The sequence below is a fragment of the Cottoperca gobio genome, chromosome 14, assembly GCF_900634415.1.
Source record: "Cottoperca gobio chromosome 14, fCotGob3.1, whole genome shotgun sequence".
Lineage (NCBI taxonomy): Eukaryota > Metazoa > Chordata > Actinopteri > Perciformes > Bovichtidae > Cottoperca > Cottoperca gobio.
The window spans coordinates 10,637,102-10,659,795 of NC_041368.1; the positions used below are offsets into that span (position 1 = coordinate 10,637,102).

At 40.2% G+C, this 22,694-nt stretch overlaps 2 protein-coding genes across 2 annotated transcripts; one reads left to right on the forward strand and one right to left on the reverse strand.

Moving 5' to 3' along the window:
- The first annotated feature begins 260 nt into the window (after positions 1 to 260).
- On the forward strand, positions 261 to 20,830 carry rb1 (retinoblastoma 1). The gene is made up of 27 exons (XM_029448241.1): positions 261 to 780; positions 1,155 to 1,275; positions 1,842 to 1,945; positions 2,217 to 2,351; positions 2,438 to 2,476; positions 3,194 to 3,243; positions 3,486 to 3,596; positions 3,940 to 4,085; positions 4,200 to 4,277; positions 5,540 to 5,649; positions 5,755 to 5,832; positions 6,127 to 6,214; positions 6,304 to 6,420; positions 6,520 to 6,576; positions 6,857 to 6,888; positions 7,035 to 7,111; positions 7,226 to 7,449; positions 15,796 to 15,911; positions 16,274 to 16,428; positions 17,887 to 18,032; positions 18,202 to 18,306; positions 18,420 to 18,533; positions 18,647 to 18,795; positions 19,176 to 19,206; positions 19,306 to 19,448; positions 19,537 to 19,583; positions 19,715 to 20,830. The coding sequence occupies exons 1-27, from the start codon at positions 674 to 676 to the stop codon at positions 19,777 to 19,779; spliced, it is 2,745 nt and encodes a 914-aa protein (XP_029304101.1). The 5' UTR covers positions 261 to 673; the 3' UTR covers positions 19,780 to 20,830.
- LOC115018959 (lysophosphatidic acid receptor 6-like) lies at positions 12,046 to 14,218 on the reverse strand. Its single transcript, XM_029448242.1, has one exon. The coding sequence runs from the start codon at positions 13,730 to 13,732 to the stop codon at positions 12,632 to 12,634; it is 1,101 nt and encodes a 366-aa protein (XP_029304102.1). The 5' UTR covers positions 13,733 to 14,218; the 3' UTR covers positions 12,046 to 12,631.
- Positions 20,831 to 22,694: the final 1,864 nt, after the last annotated feature.

Sequence of the window (22,694 nt, forward strand, 5' to 3'; positions counted from 1 at the left end):
CACAAGAGGGCAATGGTTGCCCAAATATTTGTAAGCCATGGTCGCCTACTAAAAGTTCACAGGACCTGTCTATACAATAGAAAAAAAGAGAAATGACTATAGTCTATGTGGCAATCTACAGCACTGGGCAGTGGATAAACCCTTTGTGACTCGTCTGGATGGCGGGATAGATGCTAATGAGCGGATGTTGCGTGGACATTTTCCCGCGTTTTCATGTAGTGAGTTTGGGTTAGTTCGTTTTCGGTGTATCACGTGATCCTGGTGAAAGCACGCTGCGTCTAATTTAACATAACAGAGAGCTTAAGAAAAATCTAAAGATACAAACACGTGATTTGATGTTAGGATCTAAAGTATTGGGTTTAAACAAAGACAAACGATTATAAAAACTCAATGAGCCGGTCAGTATACAAGGGTTTGGGAACACTGTCTGTGGAGGGCGTCTAAAACTGAAGACACCGGCGGCACCGGCACACCGCCGCGCAATTCCGTGACACAAAAGGAACACACATTTCAACTCAGTTTCAGGAAGCCAGTCAGGTTGTCGGTATTGTTGTATTGTTGCCACGGAACTTGTGCAGTGGGCTTTAAACTTAGTGCACGTTATCTGTTGCCTTCAAAAGATAGTTTTGTTTTTTTATTATTATATTTGCCTGTTTGGTAACTGGACACTAAGATGCCACCTAAAAAGCGCAACTCTGGGACGACACAGAGCAAGGAGCTGAAGAGTGCTGAAAGTGTCTCTCCAGACAAGAAAGAGAGTCCAGAGTTATCTGTTAAAAAGTAAGTCAAGTTATGTTTGCCTCAGCCAATTATTTGTTTACTACGTAAAGTTTGTTTACACTGCATATACGGCATAATGTTTAGCTGTTAGTGTTTTACTCTTGCTAGCTAGCTTAACTGTGATTAACCGTCAGGTTAGCTAGCTTCTTCAAACTAAGTCAGGCCCGTATTTAGAGCTAATAGTGAGTTTTAACGTCTCTCAACGCTACACACAGACTATTACTGTTCAGTCACTTAGATAAATGAGATGTAACGCTGTTACAACATACAAATACACCTCTGAGTCTGACACGGATCCGTCAGGGAGGTTGTTTTCATCAGTGCAGCATGTTTTGTTGTCCTGAAACTGTGTTTGTGTTTTCTCCATCCTCTAGACACAGAGACAAGGATGCTGAGTATGTGACTCTGTGTAAGAGCCTTCATGTGACAGACCTGGTGTGTGACCGTGCCTGGAAGCTGTCGAAAACTGTTGAAGACTCCTTGGAGGAAATCGCTGTATGTATCTATATATAGTTATGTGACAGTGTGGTAATGTTGTGATCCTGTTGAGGGAAAGGAAAGGGCATGGGTGGACATTGTGTTACTCTGGTGGAAAAATAGCCAATAAGAGAACAACATAATAATTTTCCTTACTATACTGTTTGGTCAGAATAAATGGCCACAATACTTTTCAGACTGTAACCCTTACAAATGAGCATGCCCTCACAACCAAACCCTCTCCATGTCAGTGATGAAAAGGATCCTCAAATGCCTTTCAAGCAGTAGCTGAATACAGTTACAGACATCACATTTTGTCCACAGTCCAAATGCTCTTTCAATTTTGTTTCTAACTCTGTCAGTGGAAATTCAAACAGTCAATGCCAAAAGTGGACAAAAAGTGTTTTTGATTAAATACAATTATAACATACAGGGTGACATTGCTTTGTTCTAACATATCTATTGCATTTATGTTTCAGTCCTCCTGACAATAGTATCGTTCCTCACCAGGATGTCAGTGATTAAAATAATGCTGTGTCATTCTACATAAGTTGTAAACATTGTTCTTTTTCATTTAATTTCAGGACGATCAGAAAAAGGTGTGGGGGGCTTGTCTGTTTGTGTCGGGGACAGACATGGATGTCTCCTGTTTCACCTTAACTCAGGTTCTGAAAGCAGTCAGTCTGAAGTAAGTACTCTGCATACATGTTATTGGCAAATACTCCTCCACATTAAAGCTTGTAATATCAGTCATTTAAATAGACGTTCCGTAAAAGGGTAACACATGGTGGCTTTTTGCACAATGGGAAAAATACAAGCTGTGACCAACCTGAGACGCACGCAATGCTAAATGTGCAGAAATCTGAACCCGTGGCTTGGTTTTACAAATTCATCCTTAATTTTATGTTCAGTTTTATGCAATTTTATTTGATCACTCTTCATTCTTTTTTTTTTTGTAGTGTCAAACAATTTGTGGATTTGGTGAGGAAGTTGGATGTGAACCTGGATACCATAAGCACCAAGGTGAATTCAGCACTGACACGACTGGAGAAGAAGTATGACGTGACGCTGGCTCTCTACCAGCGCTTTGAGAAGTGAGTGAACACATCAGTACAGCGGCTCGGTTCATGTCAAACTGTTTAGGGCACAATTGTAACTGATAATAACATTTGTTTTTCAGAACATGCAAGAACATCTTTGCTTTGGTTTCTGATGACAAGTAAGTTAAACGTCTTTACCACATGAGTTAAACTTACTTCTCTCACTTCTTGTTTTGTATGTTTATGGTTTTGTGCTTGTTATGAAATATGTTGGGCTTTAAATAACGGTTATTCTTTATTATAGTGTGATCCGTTGATTATTTTCTAGATCATAGGTCTTCAACAGGGTGTCTGCGGAGGTACTGCAGGGGGGGTCGTGAAATAGTTTGTAGATAAAGCACTTTTTTTTTTTTAAATAAAATTTGCTTTGCGCATTCACATTCCCTCCTCCGCTGTACTTTGTGAAGGGCGGCGACACACACCTACAGTCGGAGACAGAGTGGAGGAAAGGAGAGGGGTGAACTAAAAGAAATGTGTGCCACGCACCCCCCCGTCGCACGTACCTCTTCAAGCTTCTTCTATACAATACATACAGTAGGGGGTCCTTGGCCATAGTGAAAAATGTCCATCCCAGTTTCTTAAAGTCCAATGTGATGTCTTCAGTATAATATGATATAAAACAGAGAAAAGCAGGAAATCTCCATATTTAAAAGGCTAAGAAACGGCATTTTCTGCCATCTTTGCATTAAAAATTACCTTAACGATTAATCGATTATCAAAATAGGCGGGGATTATTTTTCAGTCGATTGACTAATCAATTAGTCGATTTAATAGTTGCAGCTCTAAAAAGATGTGACGCAGGTTCATGATTAATGGTTCAGTGTCTCTTTCCCCAGGGAGAGGGAGACCATGCGGAGCTGCTGGACAATGTTTCTTTTGGCCAAAGGTAGGTTAAAACATTAATAACAACAAAAACAAGTAGGATCAAGCTGTTAACACACATGATGGAATAGTTTTCATGTTGCTCCATCTTCTTCTTTCCATCCTTCCTTCCTCTTTGGTGCTCAGCTCTACAGCTCAAATTAATTGGAAAATGTTTCTCCTCACGGTTACAGTTCTGTTGTTTCTAGTCTGCAGCTGTAGTATTCTGAGGCTGCTTCTCATGTGCTGCCTCTCTGCTGTTTGCAGGAAGGGCCTTGCAGATGGAGGATGACCTGGTCATATCCTTCCAGATGCTGCTTTGTACGCTGGAGTTGTTCATCAAGCGCTGCCCTTTAGACCTCCTACAGCCTCTTTACAGTAAGCTTCAGTGTCCTTTACGTCAACCTCTGTCTTTATTTCATCATCACCAGGTCTTTAAAGTCCAAAAATTGTAACGTTAAATTATTATTATTTATTTTTTTATTTTTAAACTGGAAAAACGATCTGGAGCCAGGATGTAAAGTTGACTGCTTTGTTGTTGTTGTTGTTGCTGTAGACGTAATTGGATTTCAAGTAGTTGTTTGCTTAGAAGCGTACGTATAGTATAATTGTATAGTTTTATATCTGTATAGTATATAGAGTGATAATAAGTAAGTAATCTCAACTTGATTTATTGTTTATGGCTAAGAGAATTCTAAACCCTTAAATGTTTTTCTCTCAGAATCGGCTATCGGCAAAGTTCAGAGCCCTCCGACACGAACATCTCGCAGAAACCAGAGCAAAGTCAAAACCCGACCTCCGGAGCCAGAGGTGGATTTGCAGCTTCTCAAAACCTTGTGCATAGAGAATGAATGCAACGCAGAAGAGGTCTGAGCCCCCCTCTTTGTAACGTTCTTACAGTCATCATGCACATTTCTTTGCCCTCTGCTCTGCCTGTATTTAGCCTCATTTGCCCCTTTTTTATACAAACTCTATTTGCAGGTGAAGAACGTATACCAGACCAGTTTCTCGGCTTTCCTGGACTCACTGGATCTTTCGAGATCTCCAGTTTTTCCTCAGGTAGGGGGGCAAAACCTGCTCTAATGTTTGGTTTCTGTCTTCTCTTTGCTTACTGTTTCCATTTGTTATCTTTTCTCGCTCGCTGTGCTGAACGTTTGAGTGTCCGACAGCTGTTGGTTGTCCTCTTTGCTGCTCATACATGTTTGGTTTCACATACATGGTGTCAGGAAAATGTGTACTCAAGCCTGGGATTCTTTTGTTGTGTCTCAGGGTTGTATATTGTAGAGGCAGGTGTGAAAACAAGGGAGACAGGATGCTACTGTTTGCTGACACTAAAACACTTCTCCGAATAAGTAGACATATTTATTTTACTGTTAAATTACCCCGGTAACGGACAGGTGGCGCACATTAGTTAGTGTCTTTATGTAAATAATCTTCTTATGTTATAATTCTGCCCTAAGAGGGTTCTAGGTAAATTGTAAAAGTCATTACATTTTGAGTGAGTCTTTTGGCCAGATTGTTTTACAGCACAGATGTGTCTGCAGACAAGTTGGATCCTTGCCTTATTTGAGAGATGTTTATCTTTTATCTTTATGTTAACAAAACTCTAAAGGCTATAGTTACGTCTTTGTGACCAACTGTGATTGCAGCCAAATTATTGTTGTGATTTCACATGTGTAATGACGTTGTACAAGTCTTCAGGCCGTTTTAAAGAACTACCATCAGAAGATTTTCTAGTGTCTGTTTCCGTATCATCGACGGATCTCTCTGATTGCAGATTGATTTTCAGATTAAGATCTTTATCTAAAACATGCATTTAGTTAATGAAAGTTGACGCATTGTTAGAGCTCATAAGGAGTAGTTAGCCATTCTACAACAGTGAACTGTTCTTATACAGCAGGGCAAGGTTGTGATAATTTTCTGCTCCTAAAATAAATGTCTCATGTACAATGCAGCAATAACTCAACATTGTGAAAAATATAGAATTGAATAGAGAACCCTTCAATCTCTGTATGCTGGAGAGGTCCCAGTTCACCTTCTGACCTGCCGTGGTGCCCTTGAGCAAGGCACCGGATATCCCCCTTGCTCCCCGTGCGCTGTACATTAGCAGCCCACTGCTCCTAGTAGTAGACTCCTGGTACTAGGATGGGTTAAAAGCAGAGAACAAATGTCACTGTGTGCTGTGTGCTCTGCATGTGTGACCATTAAAAAGAGGGTTTCATCCCTTCGATTCTATTCTGTGTTATGCACTGCAGAACCTTGCATGTATGGTATGACGTGAGGCACTTAACTATGAGTAATGTTGACGTTTTTCACCACAGGTAAATGACCTCAACCAACAATATGAAGAGCACTACCTCAAGAGCAGAGACATCGATGGGCGGCTGTTTTTTGACAGAGATGAGACTGTTCTTGCGCCGAAAGTCGAGATGTAATTTCTTCTTCTTTTTCACCATTCAGTGTTTTTATGTTAGTCTGGTTAATCTCCTAAAATAATTCATAGGAAAATGTTTGAATAATCCGCTCCTGTTTTCAGATCACAGGTGGAGAGAACGCCAAAGAAGAACCTGCCAGATGAAGACACCGTTCTCATCCCTCCCCAGACTCCAATCAGGTGCGCTCACCTGTTCATTGTTTCCCATCATCATTTTTTCATAAGGATTAACAGAGATATAGCGTATCTTTATTACCCTGACTCCCTCCCCGTGTGGAACATTTGTTAAATCATTCAAAATCATTTATTTGTGTTGCATAATTGTCACCGTTGGTGTGGAAATGTAAAGATTAAACAGTAGTTTTAATAATGGATTTATTGCACTGTATGTAGATTATAGTTTTTTATTTAATTGTGTGAATTATTCTGAGTTAATGTCCGTCGTTCTGTCTGATTTTTGTTTTGTCTCATCAGAGCTGCCATGACCTCCATTCAGCAGTTGAGGGGAGATCTCACCTCCAGTGGAGATCAGCCATCTACTAACCTGACTACATATTTCAAAGTGAGTCTCTAGAAGTGTTGATTAAAATGTCCCTTAAAACTGCCTCCTGCTACCTTCATTTGACCTGTTTTTGTCTTTCCTGTGATCAGAATTGCACAGTGGACCCGACACTGGATGTGCTGCAGCGCTTGGAGAAACTCGGACAGGCGTTCAGCCAAAGGTTTGGTCAGGCCGTCGGCCTGCGCTGTGTCATACTCGGTCAGCAGGTATGGACTAACACTGAAGAAGATTATGAGCAACAATGGCAACACTCGCTATGCTCAAATCATTTTATGTCTGACTTGTATATTTCTTTTGTCTTTCAGAGATTTAAACTCGGTGTCAGACTTTATTACAAAGTCATGGAGGCGATGCTCAAATCGGTACTTGACTTTTTTCAATTTATTTTTCAATTGTTTTGTATTTTTATGTTTTATTTTATTTTAAATGTTCAGGTTATTTCAAATGTAGTAGGTCCCAGCTTTACCTGTGAAAATGTATCTAAGATGCATATTATAAATATTATCTTTACAGAAGTGTTTTTTCACTTTCTATGCTTTTTATAAAGCAAACAAAATCTTTCAATAGGAAGCGACTCGCATGAACTATAGACTCCAGGCATGTCTGAAACTCATTCATGTTGTCTTCCTTCACATTTTGCAGGAAGAGAAGCGACTGTCTGTGCAAAATTTCAGGTATTTGCTTTTCAGTTTTGAATGAATCACAATTATGAAGTTAACGGATGCGTGTCTTCACTTGTGCGTGCATGTTTCTTCTTGTCCTAATTGTAAGTGAAGAAGAGTTATTTGCCTTGAGCTAAGTCATGTGATTTCCATTCCAGTAAACTCCTGAATGACTCCACATTTCACACATCACTGCTGGCCTGTGCTTTGGAGGTGGTGATGGCAACCTATGGAGGTAATATTCTTACAAGTTCATAACATGCAGTCACATACTAATTCTGACATAACTGTGTTGCATCTTAGTCATCAGTAACACGTTGTAATAATGTTGTTTGTTTCTTGTGATTAGAGAGCAGTTTTAGGACCGGAGGGTACAACCATGGTGGTTGTGGTGACGCAGTTGAAACGAACGTGTGTTTCCCCTGGATACTGGATGTGGTCAACCTCGCTGCGTTCGACTTCTACAAAGTCATTGAGAGTTTCATCAAGGCCGAGCCCACTCTGAGCAAAGATATCGTCAAACATCTGGAGACCTGCGAGAACATCATCATGGAGAGGATTGCATGGAGGACGGTCAGTTTTATCTCTCATCACTACGACAGTATCCTAGTAACAGCATGATGGGATTCACGCATACGCAACATAACGAAGCACAGACGCTGTAAATATAACCACTTTATGTAGTATTTATTGGACCATGACAAGAAAAAAAGATCAGAATTTAACTTGGTTAACTGTTATTATTACAGTTCAAGAATAATATTTAAAAGAATATTTAAGATCAACATATAAACTACTCCATAACGTTTGATCAGCATGTTTTTTAAATGAGGCAGGTTCCACACAACTTCCATATTCACTACATATGAATGTCATTGCATACCAATATGTCACAAACACACATTTGAAGTTGTACCGACAAAGTATACTGAACATAATAACTAAGCTGACAATGTGCTTCTTAGCATGGCACTAAAGAGAACAGAACACAAAACCTGTCTGGCGTTCCTGCCGACAATACAGACTAAGTATTTATCACATGCAGCGTTATCTTCAGCACAGGATGCTGTATACACAAAGACGGACAAAGATAGACAAAGATAGACAAAGATAGACAAAGGTCAATTGTATGAATCTTAAGATAATGATTTTTAAAAAATGATCCATGTCAGTGGCTGCCACTGCCTCCACCACCAGGCGCCTCCCTGTGCACCAGGCTGCTGGAGAAATAGTAGATAAGCGGGTTGAGGCAGCAGTTGGAGCTTGCTAGCGATAGCACTACAGGGTGCACAGCCTTGGTCACCTTGGCCAGGCCACAATGGGGCAGCAGCCCCACATGTGTGAGGGTGTATCCCAGGAGGTTGATGTGATAGGGCACGAAGCACAGCAGGAAAATGCCGAGCACCCAGTAAATAATCGTGAGAGTGTGCTGACGGCTGCGACGCTGGCTGCGGGAGCGGTGTCTCGGATGGCGAAGCACACTCAGGACTCTGCAGTAGCTGCAGAGAAGTAGCAGAGCGGGCAGCAGGAATGACCCAAGGACAAAACCAAGAGATACCAGGATGATGGTGCGGTGGCGTTGCGAGGACGGGTCCAGCTGACAGGGCTGGTGTTGGCGAGCAGCTGCAGAGCGCAGCAGAGGCAGACCCGCACTAAGCCCCAGCACCAGGCACCAGATCCCCCCACTTACCAACTGTGCAACACGAAGCCTGCGGACTGTTGAGGCCAGCGGGTGCACTACAGCAAAGTAACGGTCCACAGCAATGCACACCAGAAAGAAGATGCCCCCATACAGGCTGATGTATTTCAGCGTGAAAGTGAGGTGGCAGTATGCCGCACTGGGAGTCCAACTGGACGGGTATCCCGTCTTGGAGGACAAAGCTCTGGCCTTTTGGTGGTAGTAGTAGATTCTCAGGGGCAGAGAGATTACAAAAAACAAGTCGGCAGCTGACAGGCTGATCATGTAAATGGCTGTGCTGTTCATGGTGCAGGAAGATAGACACAGTCTGCGCAGAGCCAGGCAGTTGGTGGTCAAACCCAGCAGGAAGATGATACTGTAGGACACTTGATAGAAGGTGAAGCGGTAGCTGGTGTCCACAGTGCAGTTAGACAGAGGTGACAATGGCTTGGCTGGCACATCAGTCATATTCCACAGCTCCATGTCCCAAAATGATTTACTGCTCCAGCACTTAAAGTCACTGTGTCGCTCTTATATCTGGAGGAAATGAGGTTTGTTGAGTGAACGTAGGATGAGAGGAAAGAACAGGTTCAGTGGCTGGAGTCAAACCTGTGGCAAGTAAAAACTTAATAAGCTCAAAATATCAGCTGTCTTTATGGAATGTAAATTTGCTGAGGTGACATGAATACACGTCTACAGCTAACGCATATATATTTGATGTGCAAGACAACAGTCAATCCGTCAATAAAGTTTTAACTGCAACTTCCTGCTCTCATAAAACAAGCAAACATTTGGTTTCATTACATGCAGAGTAGGGAAAAAGATCCACCTCAGTGTAAAACTGTTGCCCTGCAGTAAAATCACCATTAATGAAGCTCAACCTTTTGTTGAACATGTCTGGACGGTGTTCATTTAACCTGATTGTCATTTTAAAGCTGTAGTGTGTTAGCAAATATACAGTTAAGAATATTTTAGACATTATAAGGGAGATTTTTATTAATGCTTTATCTCCTTCTTTTTGGTATACAATATCATCACGATTTATTTTGGACCTTTTCCTCTATAATTTACTACCTTTACCACATAACTTTCCTCTTTTTGTGATCAATAATTGGAGTTTTTAAACTACTCCACACACAGCCACACAATTATAATTGAGTTGAAACAATACGACTGTCGGAGGAATTACAAGAGAGTTCACACTTAACAATAATGTTATTATGATACTTTGCCTTTGAACATCAATTTCAATAATACAATTGTGGGACTATTTTGAATACAAGCACATTGATCATTACTTTCTGTCAACTTTTTTCACTCCGTTAACTTTTTTAAATGTTATTCTCAGTAAAATGATTTGTTTTCTGATTTCGGACTTAATGCTGTCTGCTTTGATCTCAAAACAGCTCCTGTATAATTCAGTGATCACACTATTTGTCTGATGAACTGATGACTTGTTCTTGGTGTGATCTTTAAGAATTGCAAAACAGGTTTTGTTACTCTTGATCTAAACTCATTAGATTCATTATTTTTGCCATAATTTGTTTTTTTAACCGTAAAGCATCGCATACCAAAAAATAAAATCCTTCTCTTTGTCATCAGATAATCTTTGTGCACCCTAAAATGTTATGTTTCCACTAAACCGTAATCAGTTAATTCAGTTAATTGCTGTCTTCATTTTGTAAAAATTACATATCTTAATCTATTAATATGATGTGCATGTAAAGATTGAGCACAATTGGTACAACCGAGAAGAATATTGAAAGAGAAAACGTCATCACTCACCAGTATCAGGATCTCATCTGGGTGTCGGTGTGATGAAGTGATTCTTCCACACAGCTGGTGTTCAGCAGCAGGATCATTTGTTAGGATGCTGTAACGGTGCACATGCTACTGATTGGAGGCGTTCACGCCTACACACAGGTCAGGGCCCCCCCTCTCCCCTCACCTCCCCCCTCTCTCCTCTCCTCTGCACATGCCTTGTGCCAAATTTTTAGCTCATTTAGTCAAAATATTTAATGAAATGTAAGAGTACTGATCACTAGGTTGGCTTTACGAGAGACTCGTTGTCTGGTTTTAACCAACCCGTTCTCTCATTTAACTCATTTTGTGATCAGCCTTTCAATTAAGCTCATATTGTTTCATTCCCGTCATGGTGGAAGTCATGTTTATGGCTGCTTGTTAAAAACCCACACAAGTGATTGGAGTTGATCATTAACTATACGGATAGTATATCTTGTGTGTCAGACAATAAGTCAGTGTGTAGATCTCAGTCCTCGGTCCAAGAGACGAGCATTTTGCTGCAATGTGTTTCTTAATTAGTCAAAAATGAATTCAAAACCTTCAGGACAATTATTTTGACTCTTGTATGTTGTGTCAAAATGTTAGTTGGATGTATTTAAAGCAAGTTTTGCCTCCGTTTGAATAATCTTAATTTGGAGAATATTAGCCTGATATGGAACATATTCTGCATTAGCTTTACACTGCTAGGCCCTTGTGAGACACATTTGAATTTGATGGAAATATAAATAACATAGGGAGAACACACAGCAGGTAGAATGAAGAAATAACTGGTTAGGATTTATTCTCCTGTACTCATAAAAAGAAATATTTTACCTTCATTTAATGATAATCATTACAAATGGAAATTAGATGTGTTTTTTAATGTTTGATTCAATCAAGAAATATAGAAATTCTAGCTGCATCTTGATTGTAAACCGGTTTGTATTACATAATGTCGTGTAAGGAGCCCAGACATGGCAAAATAAGACTTTAGAAACCACTAATTTTCTCCAAGATGCGAGTTTGGAGTCAGCATTCTGAAGTATTTATCGGATTTGTCTCAGGATTGCAGCAACCACCACTGTGCTCTATTTTTTTTTTTTTTAAACATACTTCTCCCTGAAGAGGCATGTTGTTGCTCGCCTACTTAGGTTACACAATCCAGTGCAGTGATAGTGATGAGTCTGCCCCTGTCACTGCAGACCCTCAGGCTAAGCCGCTCAACAACATGAAGTGCTCGGTGTTGCAGCACGCAGCTTTTACAAGAATGACTTGCAGCATTATGTACACAGCTGTCTTCACCTTACCTATTAGTCCATAGCAAATCCACATGTAGCCAGTGTGGCTTAGATCTTTTTGAATATTTCTCATCAAACTTGCTAAATTTGTCTGAATTTCTTCAAAAAACTTTTAGCATCCCAACATTTACTACAGAAATTGCCACTTATTTAGATAAGGCTATTGGCAGTGTTAGTGCATTGCTGGCAGGTTCAATGTGCATCTGTTAAATGTTGACCACACCTGTAATCTACATTTTAAAACGTATTGAGTCATTTTGCATTCATAGTGCACAGTTCCTGTAGCTGTGTTGCTAGTACTTGTATGACTAATTAGTCTAAACAAATTATTTGGTAGCACCCAAAGAGTTGCAAATGAACAACCCTGCTTAAGTCGAATATATGACAACACCCCACTCCAAACCGTTTTAAATTAATGACTCTTTTATTTGCTTTCAGTGTAAGAGATAACAAGCTGTTATAGAACATGATGCTCTATAAAGTGCTTGAAAGCCGTAATGAGGCCACAAATACTTAAAAAAAACGGCACAGTACATAGAAAAGAGTTGTAATACTGGTTCAGCAGTATTACCAAAGCAGAATTGTCCTAACGGAGAGGAATAAGACTACAATTACAATGTCTTATGTGCAAAAGCTAACACTTATTTTCAGCACCATGCACATGACTATGGTTTATACATACACCTGTCATCGCCACTAATACACATTTGTTTTCTAACTTGTGTGTTGTGAATTGGCAGCCTGATAAAGGGTCTTTATGCTGCAACACACTTCCTCTTCCTCTTTAACTTGTTCCACTCTTCTATTGACTTAACAGGGATCAGTGTCCTGACTCCCAGTCTAAAGTCTGTGCAGTCCTGTTGAGAGAGTGACTCCTTAGTAACCACTGTGTTTATGTGTTATGATCTTAAAGGTCACTCTGCTTCCACCTACATCCTCCGATTGAAATCACCACCAATGACTGAATTATTGATTATGTCCCATAATAGAGTTGCCATCAGACTGTAGACTCATTGTCAAACGGTTTGGATCTCAGAGTCCGCAGGGTCAGGCTTTTAGGTGTTGTATTTGGACTGCTTTGTGAGCTGTCCATGTATAGTCTGTCGAATAGCTTGGCACCGTTGTTCCATATTGTGGACTTGCGTTTGATGGAGCTCTGAATGGTCTCTGAAGTGAAATAGTAAATGACTGGATCAAAACAGCAGTTGGTCACTGCTATGCACAGAGCAATGGGGTAGATGGTTCTGACTATATATTCTGCGTAGCATCCCTGTAGGACATTGGAGCGGACCAAGGCGTAGAAAATGAGATTAAAATTGTAGGGAATGAAACAGAAGCAGAAGATGAGAAGATGCACGATGATCATCCTCAAGACTTTTGTCTTGTTGAGGCTCCCTCCGCGACTGATGGTTTGGGGTTTCCTCAGTGTCCGTAGCACCATCATCGAGCAGAAGACATTGAGCATCAGTGGGATGATGAAGCCCACAGTCTCAATTAACACCACCACCTTGGACAGCTCAGCCTTCCACTGCATTTTGGAGTAGTTTTCAAAGCAGAAGTTGGAGGAGGAGTTGGCATTTTTGGGTGAAGTGGTGTCCAAAAGGAACCCAGTGGGTACACTTCCAGACAGAACCAACACCCACACTGTACAGCAGGCCAGTTTAGCATTCCTCCTAGTACGAATTGCTTGGGAGCGGAATGGGTGCACGATGGCCAGGAAGCGGTCAACACTGATGCAGGTGAGGAAGAGGATGCTGCCGTACATGTTGGTGTAGAACAGGGCCACAGAGATCTTGCAGAGCACACTTCCAAACAGCCAATCTCGTTTAATGAAGTAAACGATACGAAAAGGCAGGCTCAGGACGAAGAGAGAGTCTGAAACTACAAGGTTTATCATGTATGTCGTGGTCTCGTTCCGCAGCTTCAGTGTACAGCCAAATATGTAGATGGCCACCATGTTGAATAAAAGTCCAATTACAAACACCACGCTGAAAACCGAGCTATACAGAGGGTACTTGAAGTCGTCACTCTTGTTGCAACCCATGGCATTTTGAATTTGTGCGGTGCTGTTATTCATTTTTAAACCAGATTGTAACATTTACTGATTTAAAAAGGTTTTCCTCAATCGTGTACTTGTGTCAGTCATAAATCTCCAGCTTGTTAATCCAACCATGTGCAACAGACATGGAATATGTACATTGCATTTGGGTTGAAAACAACAACGTCCTGGAATAAGGAAGAATGCTCAGTTTGTGTGGTTTTGTTATGAAATACTGCAAAGTATACAGCAACTCTACAAAATACCTGTTTTAGTGTCCAACGTCCTTTTTTTCTGTAAGTGAAAGATGTCCTGCACATCCAATAATCCTCATATGAAAGTGTTCAGTCTTTTCCGATCGTTCCAAATTGAAATCCCTTTGAGAGAAGAGTCATGTGCCTCTCCTCAACTCTGTGAACAGTCGAGTGGTTCTTCCCTTTTTTGTTTGCAGTCTGTTCCTGAAGCAGCCCTGTGGGGCATGCATGGTATCTGTTACTCTTTTGCTCCAGAGGTTTTACTCTGCTCCTGCCTGACCGTAAATCAGGAACCTTGTATCAGGCTGTAAGTGAGGCTCCAACACAAAGAACTCACTGGATTGTTGAAACACAATGGGAGGAGTCTCCACTGGGTCAAAAGTCCTCCCATTGCTGCTTTGTTTGTTTGTTGCTTATTTGAATAATGCGACTCTATCACAAATTGGTGTGCTCTCTGATTTTCTTCTTGACTGCTTTTGGTGTGTTTAGATCAACCTCTCGTATCTTTAGACATGTTAAACATGTACCCACAGTAAACAAACAGGACTTTTTCTATCCCTAAATAAACATTGCAATGCTGGAATACATTACACATCACATAATGCTGTCAAAGCAGTTAAATATCAAGTATGCTTTTGAAATGAGTGGGTGGCGTCAGCCGGGCGTGGCATGTATGGCAAGAAGAATGTGCTAACGCAGGTCTCTACCTGCAGCCACTGTGTAAAACTCATTTCCCTGTGTGATCTTAGCACAGATTTTTGTCTTTGTGTGTGCATGCTGATATTCTTGAACCCCACTGGTCTGCATGTCTTTTAGTCTGCAGTTAAATGTTGTTTGACTAGTGTTGAGGATAATCACGTGTGTGTAGGTTTATTTAGAGGGTAATATTTAATAAAGGGGGATTTTCGTGATTATCATTCAAATCCGATAGGATGCTATATGGAGTGTCCTTCAGTCAACATAAAATGAGGAACAGATGTATCAGCAGCCTTTAGTTATAATTATCGCACTGATACTTTGCTGCACGCAACTTTCTTCATGTCAAAATGACTGCAGACGTTACATTATCTAATAAAAAGACAGCAGTCACAATTCAGAGCAGCAAACACACTCAGAAGTCAGTTTTTATATTTGCAAAGCTTTGATGTACTGTTTTAGTGCTCAAGTGTTAGTAAAAGCATAATTAGCATTAGTAGAAGATAGCTTTGGATTACTTTCTTCTAGCCGTGACAGAGGTGGGAAAACTTTTGTCTAGATTTTATTTCTTGAATTGAATTCCAGTTAAGTGTGTAGTAATTATCTACATGATAGATGTGTGTGTGTGTGTATATGTATATGTATATATATATATATATATATATATATATATATATATATATATATATATATATATATATATATATATATATATATATATATGTGTGTGTATATATATATATATATAATATATATATATATATATATAATATATATATATATATATATATATCTATATATTATATATATAATATCTATATATATATATATATATATAATGTATATGTATATATATTATATGTATATCTAGTATATATTATAATATTATATATTTCTATTTACTCTCTTCTATGTACTATCTTATCCTTCCTTTCTTTCTTTCTTTCTATCTCTATCTCTCTCGTATTACTTTATTATTTATTTCTTTATTTCTTTTTATCTCTCTCTCTTCTCTCTCTCTTTCTTTCTTTCTTCTGTCTTCTTTCTTTTATCTCTATTCTCTCTCTACCTCTCTCTTCTCTCTATCTCATTTGCCTTTTTCTCTCTCTCTCATCTCTCTATATCTCTATCTTCTTTTCTCTCCTATGTGATTGTGTGTTTGTGTCGCCGCAGAACTCCCCGCTGTTTGAGCTGCTGACACAGGAGCATGAGGGCGGTGCAGCAGAGCAGGTGGAGACCCCAGCCAGTTTCAGCCAACCACTGCAGCACAACCACACCGCAGCTGACCTGTGAGTCCGACATCATCTATGTGTCTGTCTTTAGGTTGCTGGTATGCAGCAGCTGTGAGAACCTCTTAGACTTTAAAAAGCTCCTTGAGCTGTGGTGAAACCACCGTGAGTCACAAGTAGAAGAGCGTGTGTGAAATCATAGTTGCATCATAGTACTTTAAAAAACAAAAACGATATCTGTTAAATTCCATGACTGAGGACTGACAAACTTTCCTTTCTGTAGCTTTGAACCGGTTATTCTAACTCATCTTAAAGTCTAATTATCTGTGATTTGTGGTGAAGTTTTAATGTAAATGTTTGTTCACCTTAATGTTGATTGTGTAACTGATGGGGTCCAATGGGTTTCTCTGTTGTTCTTACAGATACCTGTCCCCTATACGTCCGGGCTCTCGTGTGTTGCCCCCTGACTCCCCGGCCACGCCCAGCTCTCAAGCTTACTCTCAGCCTCCGACCCAGCCCGCTGGCCAGACTCCACGGCTCCCGAAGTCCAACTCGCTCAGCCTTTTCTATAAAAAATGTAAGTTGTCGTTCACATGCTTTATTTAATTATGCTCTGAGACATTATCACTGTAAATTTAACAGTGTTAGCCAAAAGGCACATTTTTAAAACTTATTAAAACAACGTATCAGCAAGGCGGTGAGAGAAGCTGAACTGACAGTACTCTGAGAAATTACAACAGCAGTTCTCAGCCAATGACTCTGCTACTGTCTGGAGAGGGCTAAGGCAGATCACCAACCATAAGCCTAGAGCCCCCCACTCCATGAGTGATTTGCGATAAACTGAATGAGTTCTACTGTTGCTTTGAAAGACAATGGGACAGACCTGACACCATCCCCCCCACCTCATCAGAGGCATTAGCCTCTCCACTACCCCCCACCTCACTTCCCCCTGTCCTGTCCCACCTCAAAACCATCACAGACCCACTCCTGGACCCCCTGCAGTTCGCCTACAGAGCCAACAGGTCCATAGACGATACTGTCAACATGGCCCTCCACTTCATTCTCCAGCACCTGGACTCCGCAGGAACCTACACCAGGATCCTGTTTGTGGACTTCAGCTCTGCCTTCAACACCATCATCCCAGCTCTGCTACATGACCAGCTCTCCCAGCTGAGTGTGCCTGACTCCACCTGCAGGGGGATCACAGACTTCCTGTCTGACAGGAGACAGCACATGAAGCTGGAGAAACATGTCTCTGACCATCAGCACTGGATCCCCCCCAAGGCTGCGTTCTTTCTCCTCTGCTCTTCTCCCTGTACACCAACAGCTGCACCTCCAGTCACCGGTCCGTCAAGCTCCTGAAGTTCCCGGACGACACCACCCTCATCGGACTCATCTCTTGCGGGGATGAGTCGGCCTACAGGTGGGAGATTGACCGACTGGTGACCTGGTGCAGTGTGAACTACTTGGAGCTCAACGCTCTAAAGCCAGTGGAGATGATGGTGGACTTCAGGAAGAGCCCCGGTTAAACCTGCCCCAATAACCCCGTGTGACTCCCCTGTTGACACTGCAGCGTGTCATTCTCTCTGTGGAGAAGGTGATCAGCTGCAATCTGCCATCCCTCCAGGACCTGCACGCCTCCAGGAACCAGACGCGTGCAAGGTAAGATTGCAGCAGACCCCTCCCACCCTGGACACAGACTTTTTGAGTCACTACCATCCGGCAGGAGGCTGCGGTCCATCAGGACCAAAACCTCACGCCATATGAACAGTTTCTTATATATATATATATATATATATATATATATATATATATATATATATCTTATATTCTTATATATCAACAAGGCCAGAGACCCCCACTGACACTGTCTCTCTCCCCCCCCCCCCCCCCCCCTCTACACGTTACATTAACGTACTGCTCAGCCGGCTGTCCTTGTGTTGTGTGTTGTACATGTACTTTTGTATAAGCTTGAAGAAGGTATTAAACAATGACAACTAATATTTATTCTGTTCTAATATAATTCTCTCTGCAGTGTACCGCCTGGCTTACACGAGGCTGAAGATACTCTGCTCCTACCTGCTGTCCTCCCACCCTGAACTGGAGCCCATCATATGGACTCTGTTCCAGCACACTCTGCAGCACGAGCACGAGCTGATGAGAGACCGTCACCTCGACCAGGTAAAGCTGACGCTGTCCGTCCATCTGTCATATTCACTCTTATCATCTTACGCTTTGTGTTTTTCTTTACGCACTTTGTCTCAGTCTCTTTCTCTCGCTTCATCTCTTTCATCATGTTTTCTGGTTCTGTTTTTAATCTCAAACTGTTTATCATTGTTCTTTCTTGTAGTTGATGATGTCAGCCATGTATGCCATATGTAAAGTGAAGAGTGTTGATCTGCGCTTCAAGACCATCGTCACAGCGTACAAGAACATGCCCAACACCAACCAGGAGGTGACGCCTTTTAATGCTAATAAATCTGTCAAGTTTCAAGCTGTTTGCTGTTGTAATCACGCTGCATGTTGAAATGTTTTGAACATTTCTTTGTGTCACACTTTTTGTTGCAGACCTTTAAACATGTGTTGATCACTGAGAGCCACTATGACTCCATCATTGTCTTCTACAACCAAGTGTTCATGCAGAAACTGAAAACCAACATCCTGCAGTATGCGTCAACCAGGGTGAGACGAGACCCCTCCCCACGTTGGCTCTACAGTTTACATGCATACATGCACAATCTGATAAATGTGCACGGCTACTATACCCTCTTATTGTTGCTGTTTTGTTTTTGTAGCCACCCACACTCTCTCCAATCCCACAAATACCATGCAGCCCCTACAAGTTCCCCAATTCTCCTCTACGTGTGCCTGGCAGCAACAACGTGTACATCTCCCCTCTGAAGAACCCACGCATGTCCCCGGGGATCATGACTCCTCGCTCCAGGTGAGTTCTGCATGTTCATGGCAGATTGTTGTTCTCTTATGGACAGCGTAATGTCTTTACAGGACTAAAATGTCTATGTGAAAAAACTGCCATGAAACTATATATTTATATTATTTTCCAGTATCACTGGTTAAACCATTCGGTCCTGGTCATCACTACCAAATAATCGTTGTTAGAAAATTAACCCTTTAATGGCCCGTTTGTTTACATAATGCTACTGTTGTTTTTTATGAGGAAAGAAAACACAAATACATTTTCTGTATACTAAATACGATAGTTTTTTTTTGTATTGCATCAAACACTGCGGTGCGGGGGGGGGGGGGTAGAATGATCCTTTACATTGTGTGGATTTTTCTCATTTGTGTTTTTTGCCTTTACAGAATGCTGGTTTCAATCGGTGAATCTTTCGGGGTACGATCTTATTTTGTTCGCTTATTAAAAGATAATCTGCAATTGGTTTAAAACAAATTCCCTCACTAACTGTTGTTTCTGTTTTGTTTTCGTTTGCAGGTGTCCAATCGGTTCCAGAAGATCAACCAGATGGTCAACAGCAGCGATCGCTCCTTTAAGAGGACTCTGGATCTCGGCTCCACTCCAAAGCCCCTGAAGAGGCTACGCTTCGATGTGGACGGGCAAGATGAAGCTGATGGCAGGTTGGTCACAAATGGTGTAACATAGTATTTGTCACGATATACATAAAAATATTTCAATGAGGCTCACTTTATATATTTTCACTTACAGCAAATCTGGAGGAGATTCTACACTGATACAGAAGCTTGCAGAGATGAGTAAGTGCAAACTTGGTTATATATTAAGTTGCGTTTTTACCTTTTGATATTCCCAAATATCCGTCTCCATGTATCCTTACTGGCTTGCAGATCTATGTTCCTCTAACACATGGATGATTTGTTTCATGTAGGCTCCACTCGGAGAAACATGCAGGAGCAGAAGATGAAGGAGGACGCCGACTCGCGGAAGGAGTAACTCTAAAAGCCACTGAACTGACCTGCACTGTTTATCACAACGTGAACACCAGCTTTTCTGTTCACACAAAGTGAAACACGAGTTTCTCTTTACATTTAGTATTAGATTTTAGTTTGTATTTAACTTTGTCTTTGAGGAGTAATATGTGAATATAGAGGACTTTCTCCTCTCTCTTTTGTTGACGCTTTGACTGAGTGTTTTAACTGAATAATGATTGACGTCATTGAGTTTCATTTGAATTGTTGGAGATTAAGTATGCTTGCATTTTAAGAGTGGTATTAATTTGTGGGTGTTATTAGAAATCATAGTTTTCACTCTCATGGATGTTCTCAATTGTCAAAGCGGTGTTGAGGTGCATTGCTGGTTACCAACATCAGGACCTTCATATGTTGACGTTTTTCTTTTTGACAGAGTCTTTTCAAATGTTTCAATCATGATGCAACATTTCAGGTGTTAAATCAGGATCTCGCTCCTCAAAAAGGATTAAATGTCAGCTTCAGAGGGAAATCAAAATGTCTTTCCACGCAGCAGTTTTACTTTGTAAAGCGATATCTCACTTGGAACGTCTTGAAAAGTTTAGTTTGTGCCATAAAGTGAGAACTATAAAACAAAAATTAAATATCAAGGAAAATGATATAGTTTATGATTTGCACTCAACCAAATGCATGTAGTGTCATAGGATTTGGTTGACTGCTAATGTTTCTCTGTGCATAGTTTTATAATAACTTTTGAGTGGTTAAAAAATACAAAACGAAAACGCCTCCTAATGTGTTTTAACCAGAGGACTATTTTTCATGTTCTCGGTTACATTTTTCTACACATAAGTTTGGTTTATTTTAATTTTTAAAACGGGTTATGAGAAAGGAGTTACAGTGACAAATACAAACCACGCTGAGCATTAATATGTGGACTTCACTCCAGAACAGTACACCGAGGTAAAATGTTGCTAGTAATGTCAATGACCAGAGTTTTTAAATTAAAATGTGTTTATATTGTACTTTATTGAAGTTGTTCCTTGAAAATGTAGTAAATATTTCTTTTGAGAACATGATTTTGTTTTTGTATTCCTTTACATAGATGTATGTATGTTTGCCATGAATCTCTTTCCTTTTGGAGCCAACAGTCCAGTTAACGCCTGCATCAAGATGTTAGGCTGCTTTTTAATTTGCTTTTAGAAAGCAGATGTTATATTATGCTCTCAGGGTTTGGTTTTGGTTTTGTATGTTCAATTCCCACACTTAATGTAAAGTGTTTTTATGATGAAACATTACGAAAGGGAAACATGACTAAACTGAGTTCTTCCTTTTCGGGATTCACATTTCTCATTCTTTGTGGTCACGCTATTTGCACAGGGCCCTATTTCCCATATTTCAACAGTGATTTCAAACCAGTGGTGGAAAATAGATTTTGGAGTTTTAATTGCTATCAGTCAAGTTTTATCTGTATCTCAAAGAAAAATGCTGTCTCAACAAAAGAGCTTTAAGTCTATAACGGTCCTTTTCCTCCCTCTGCTGTGCAAAATTATGCAGGAGTCAGCAGTCTTCACTTCCACACACGAGTACAGAGGAGTAAGATAACTGATAAACATGTCACTGTTGGATCCACTCTTGAGTAACGTTATCTTCGGCTGTTGACTAAAAATTGCCATTTGGTCCAAGATTGCTCCACAGAAAATGTATTCGGCCATCAATGTACATAATTATTGTTTAGATGAGTCCAAAATCACTAACAATCTGATTGACATACATTTACACAATTGTATTTTAGAAACAATATGCATTGTGCATAAATGATGATGAAGTAGATACAACTTGTGTGGTGTGAAAAAGGATTTGGCCCAAACCATCAGCACACATACAGTCAGGGAGGAAATATTCAGATCCTTTACTTAAGTTAAAGCACTACACACTATAAAATACTATACTACAGGTAGAAAATCTTGCAGAAATAAAAGTATAATCAGATAACAGTTTAAAGTATTTAAGGTAAATGCAGAAAACTTTCTCCTCTGATTGATATATATGATATATATGTTATATATGTTATATAGCCTATAATACAACATATACTATGTATATTACATACGATATTAGATTATTATTCATGCATTAATGTAAAAGCAGAATTTTACATTTGCATTGTATTGGTTGAGATGGAGCTCATTTGTAACTATTTTATATCTGACTGCAACTAATCATTATTTTTATTATGGATTAATCGGCTGATTATTTTCTCCATTGATTGATTGTTTTGTTTGTTTAGAAACAAATGCAAATATTTAAAAGGAAAAACATTTGAGAAGCTGGAACCATGACATTTCTTTGTATGAAAATGACCAAAGCGCTTTCTGTCAATCCGGTAATAATGTTTCAGCCATATGTTCTTATAGGTTTTATGTGCACAAACCCTAAACTATCACTAAATTGTTCATTAAAAGTGTAGTGGATTAAAAAAAGGTGCAATAATTCCCTCTGAATTGTAGTGGAGTAGAAGTAGAAAATACTCAACTAAAGTCCCTTGGTTACGTTGCACCACTACATACAGTACAGTTAATCTGACTACACCGATAAAGAGCAACTGGTAAACATCAGAGAAGCTTCTCAAAACCATGTAAAAGTAAAATTGACAGTTGACATTTTCAAAGCAAGGTACAAACAAAAAACCTACAGAGGCTTCCAGACAAAATAAAATCTTCATTTAAGTAAGCAGACTTCCTTAAAGAGAGCTGCATGAAAAGAAGTAAAAAATAATCAGTATATCGTTTACTTGTTGCTCCTTGTTTTTCCCCTCTGCTGTGAACTGCCTCCAGCTCCTCTGGGAGACACAATGACAGCTGCTGCCTGCTCAGTAACCGCTACTTTAATTGTGCCATGGCACTGTTTCCAATGGAGAGTTGATTCCTGTTTGAACGCAGA

Bases quoted from the DNA above. Each gene is read 5' to 3' on its own strand.
- rb1 (XM_029448241.1), top strand. From the start codon at position 674: ATGCCACCTAAAAAGCGCAACTCTGGGACGACACAGAGCAAGGAGCTG. The intron at 2,477-3,193 runs GTAAGTTAAACG...CTCTTTCCCCAG, and splicing joins GCTTTGGTTTCTGATGACAA to GGAGAGGGAGACCATGCGGA. The intron at 3,244-3,485 runs GTAGGTTAAAAC...TGCTGTTTGCAG, and splicing joins AATGTTTCTTTTGGCCAAAG to GAAGGGCCTTGCAGATGGAG.
- LOC115018959 (XM_029448242.1), bottom strand. From the start codon at position 13,732: ATGTTACAATCTGGTTTAAAAATGAATAACAGCACCGCACAAATTCAA.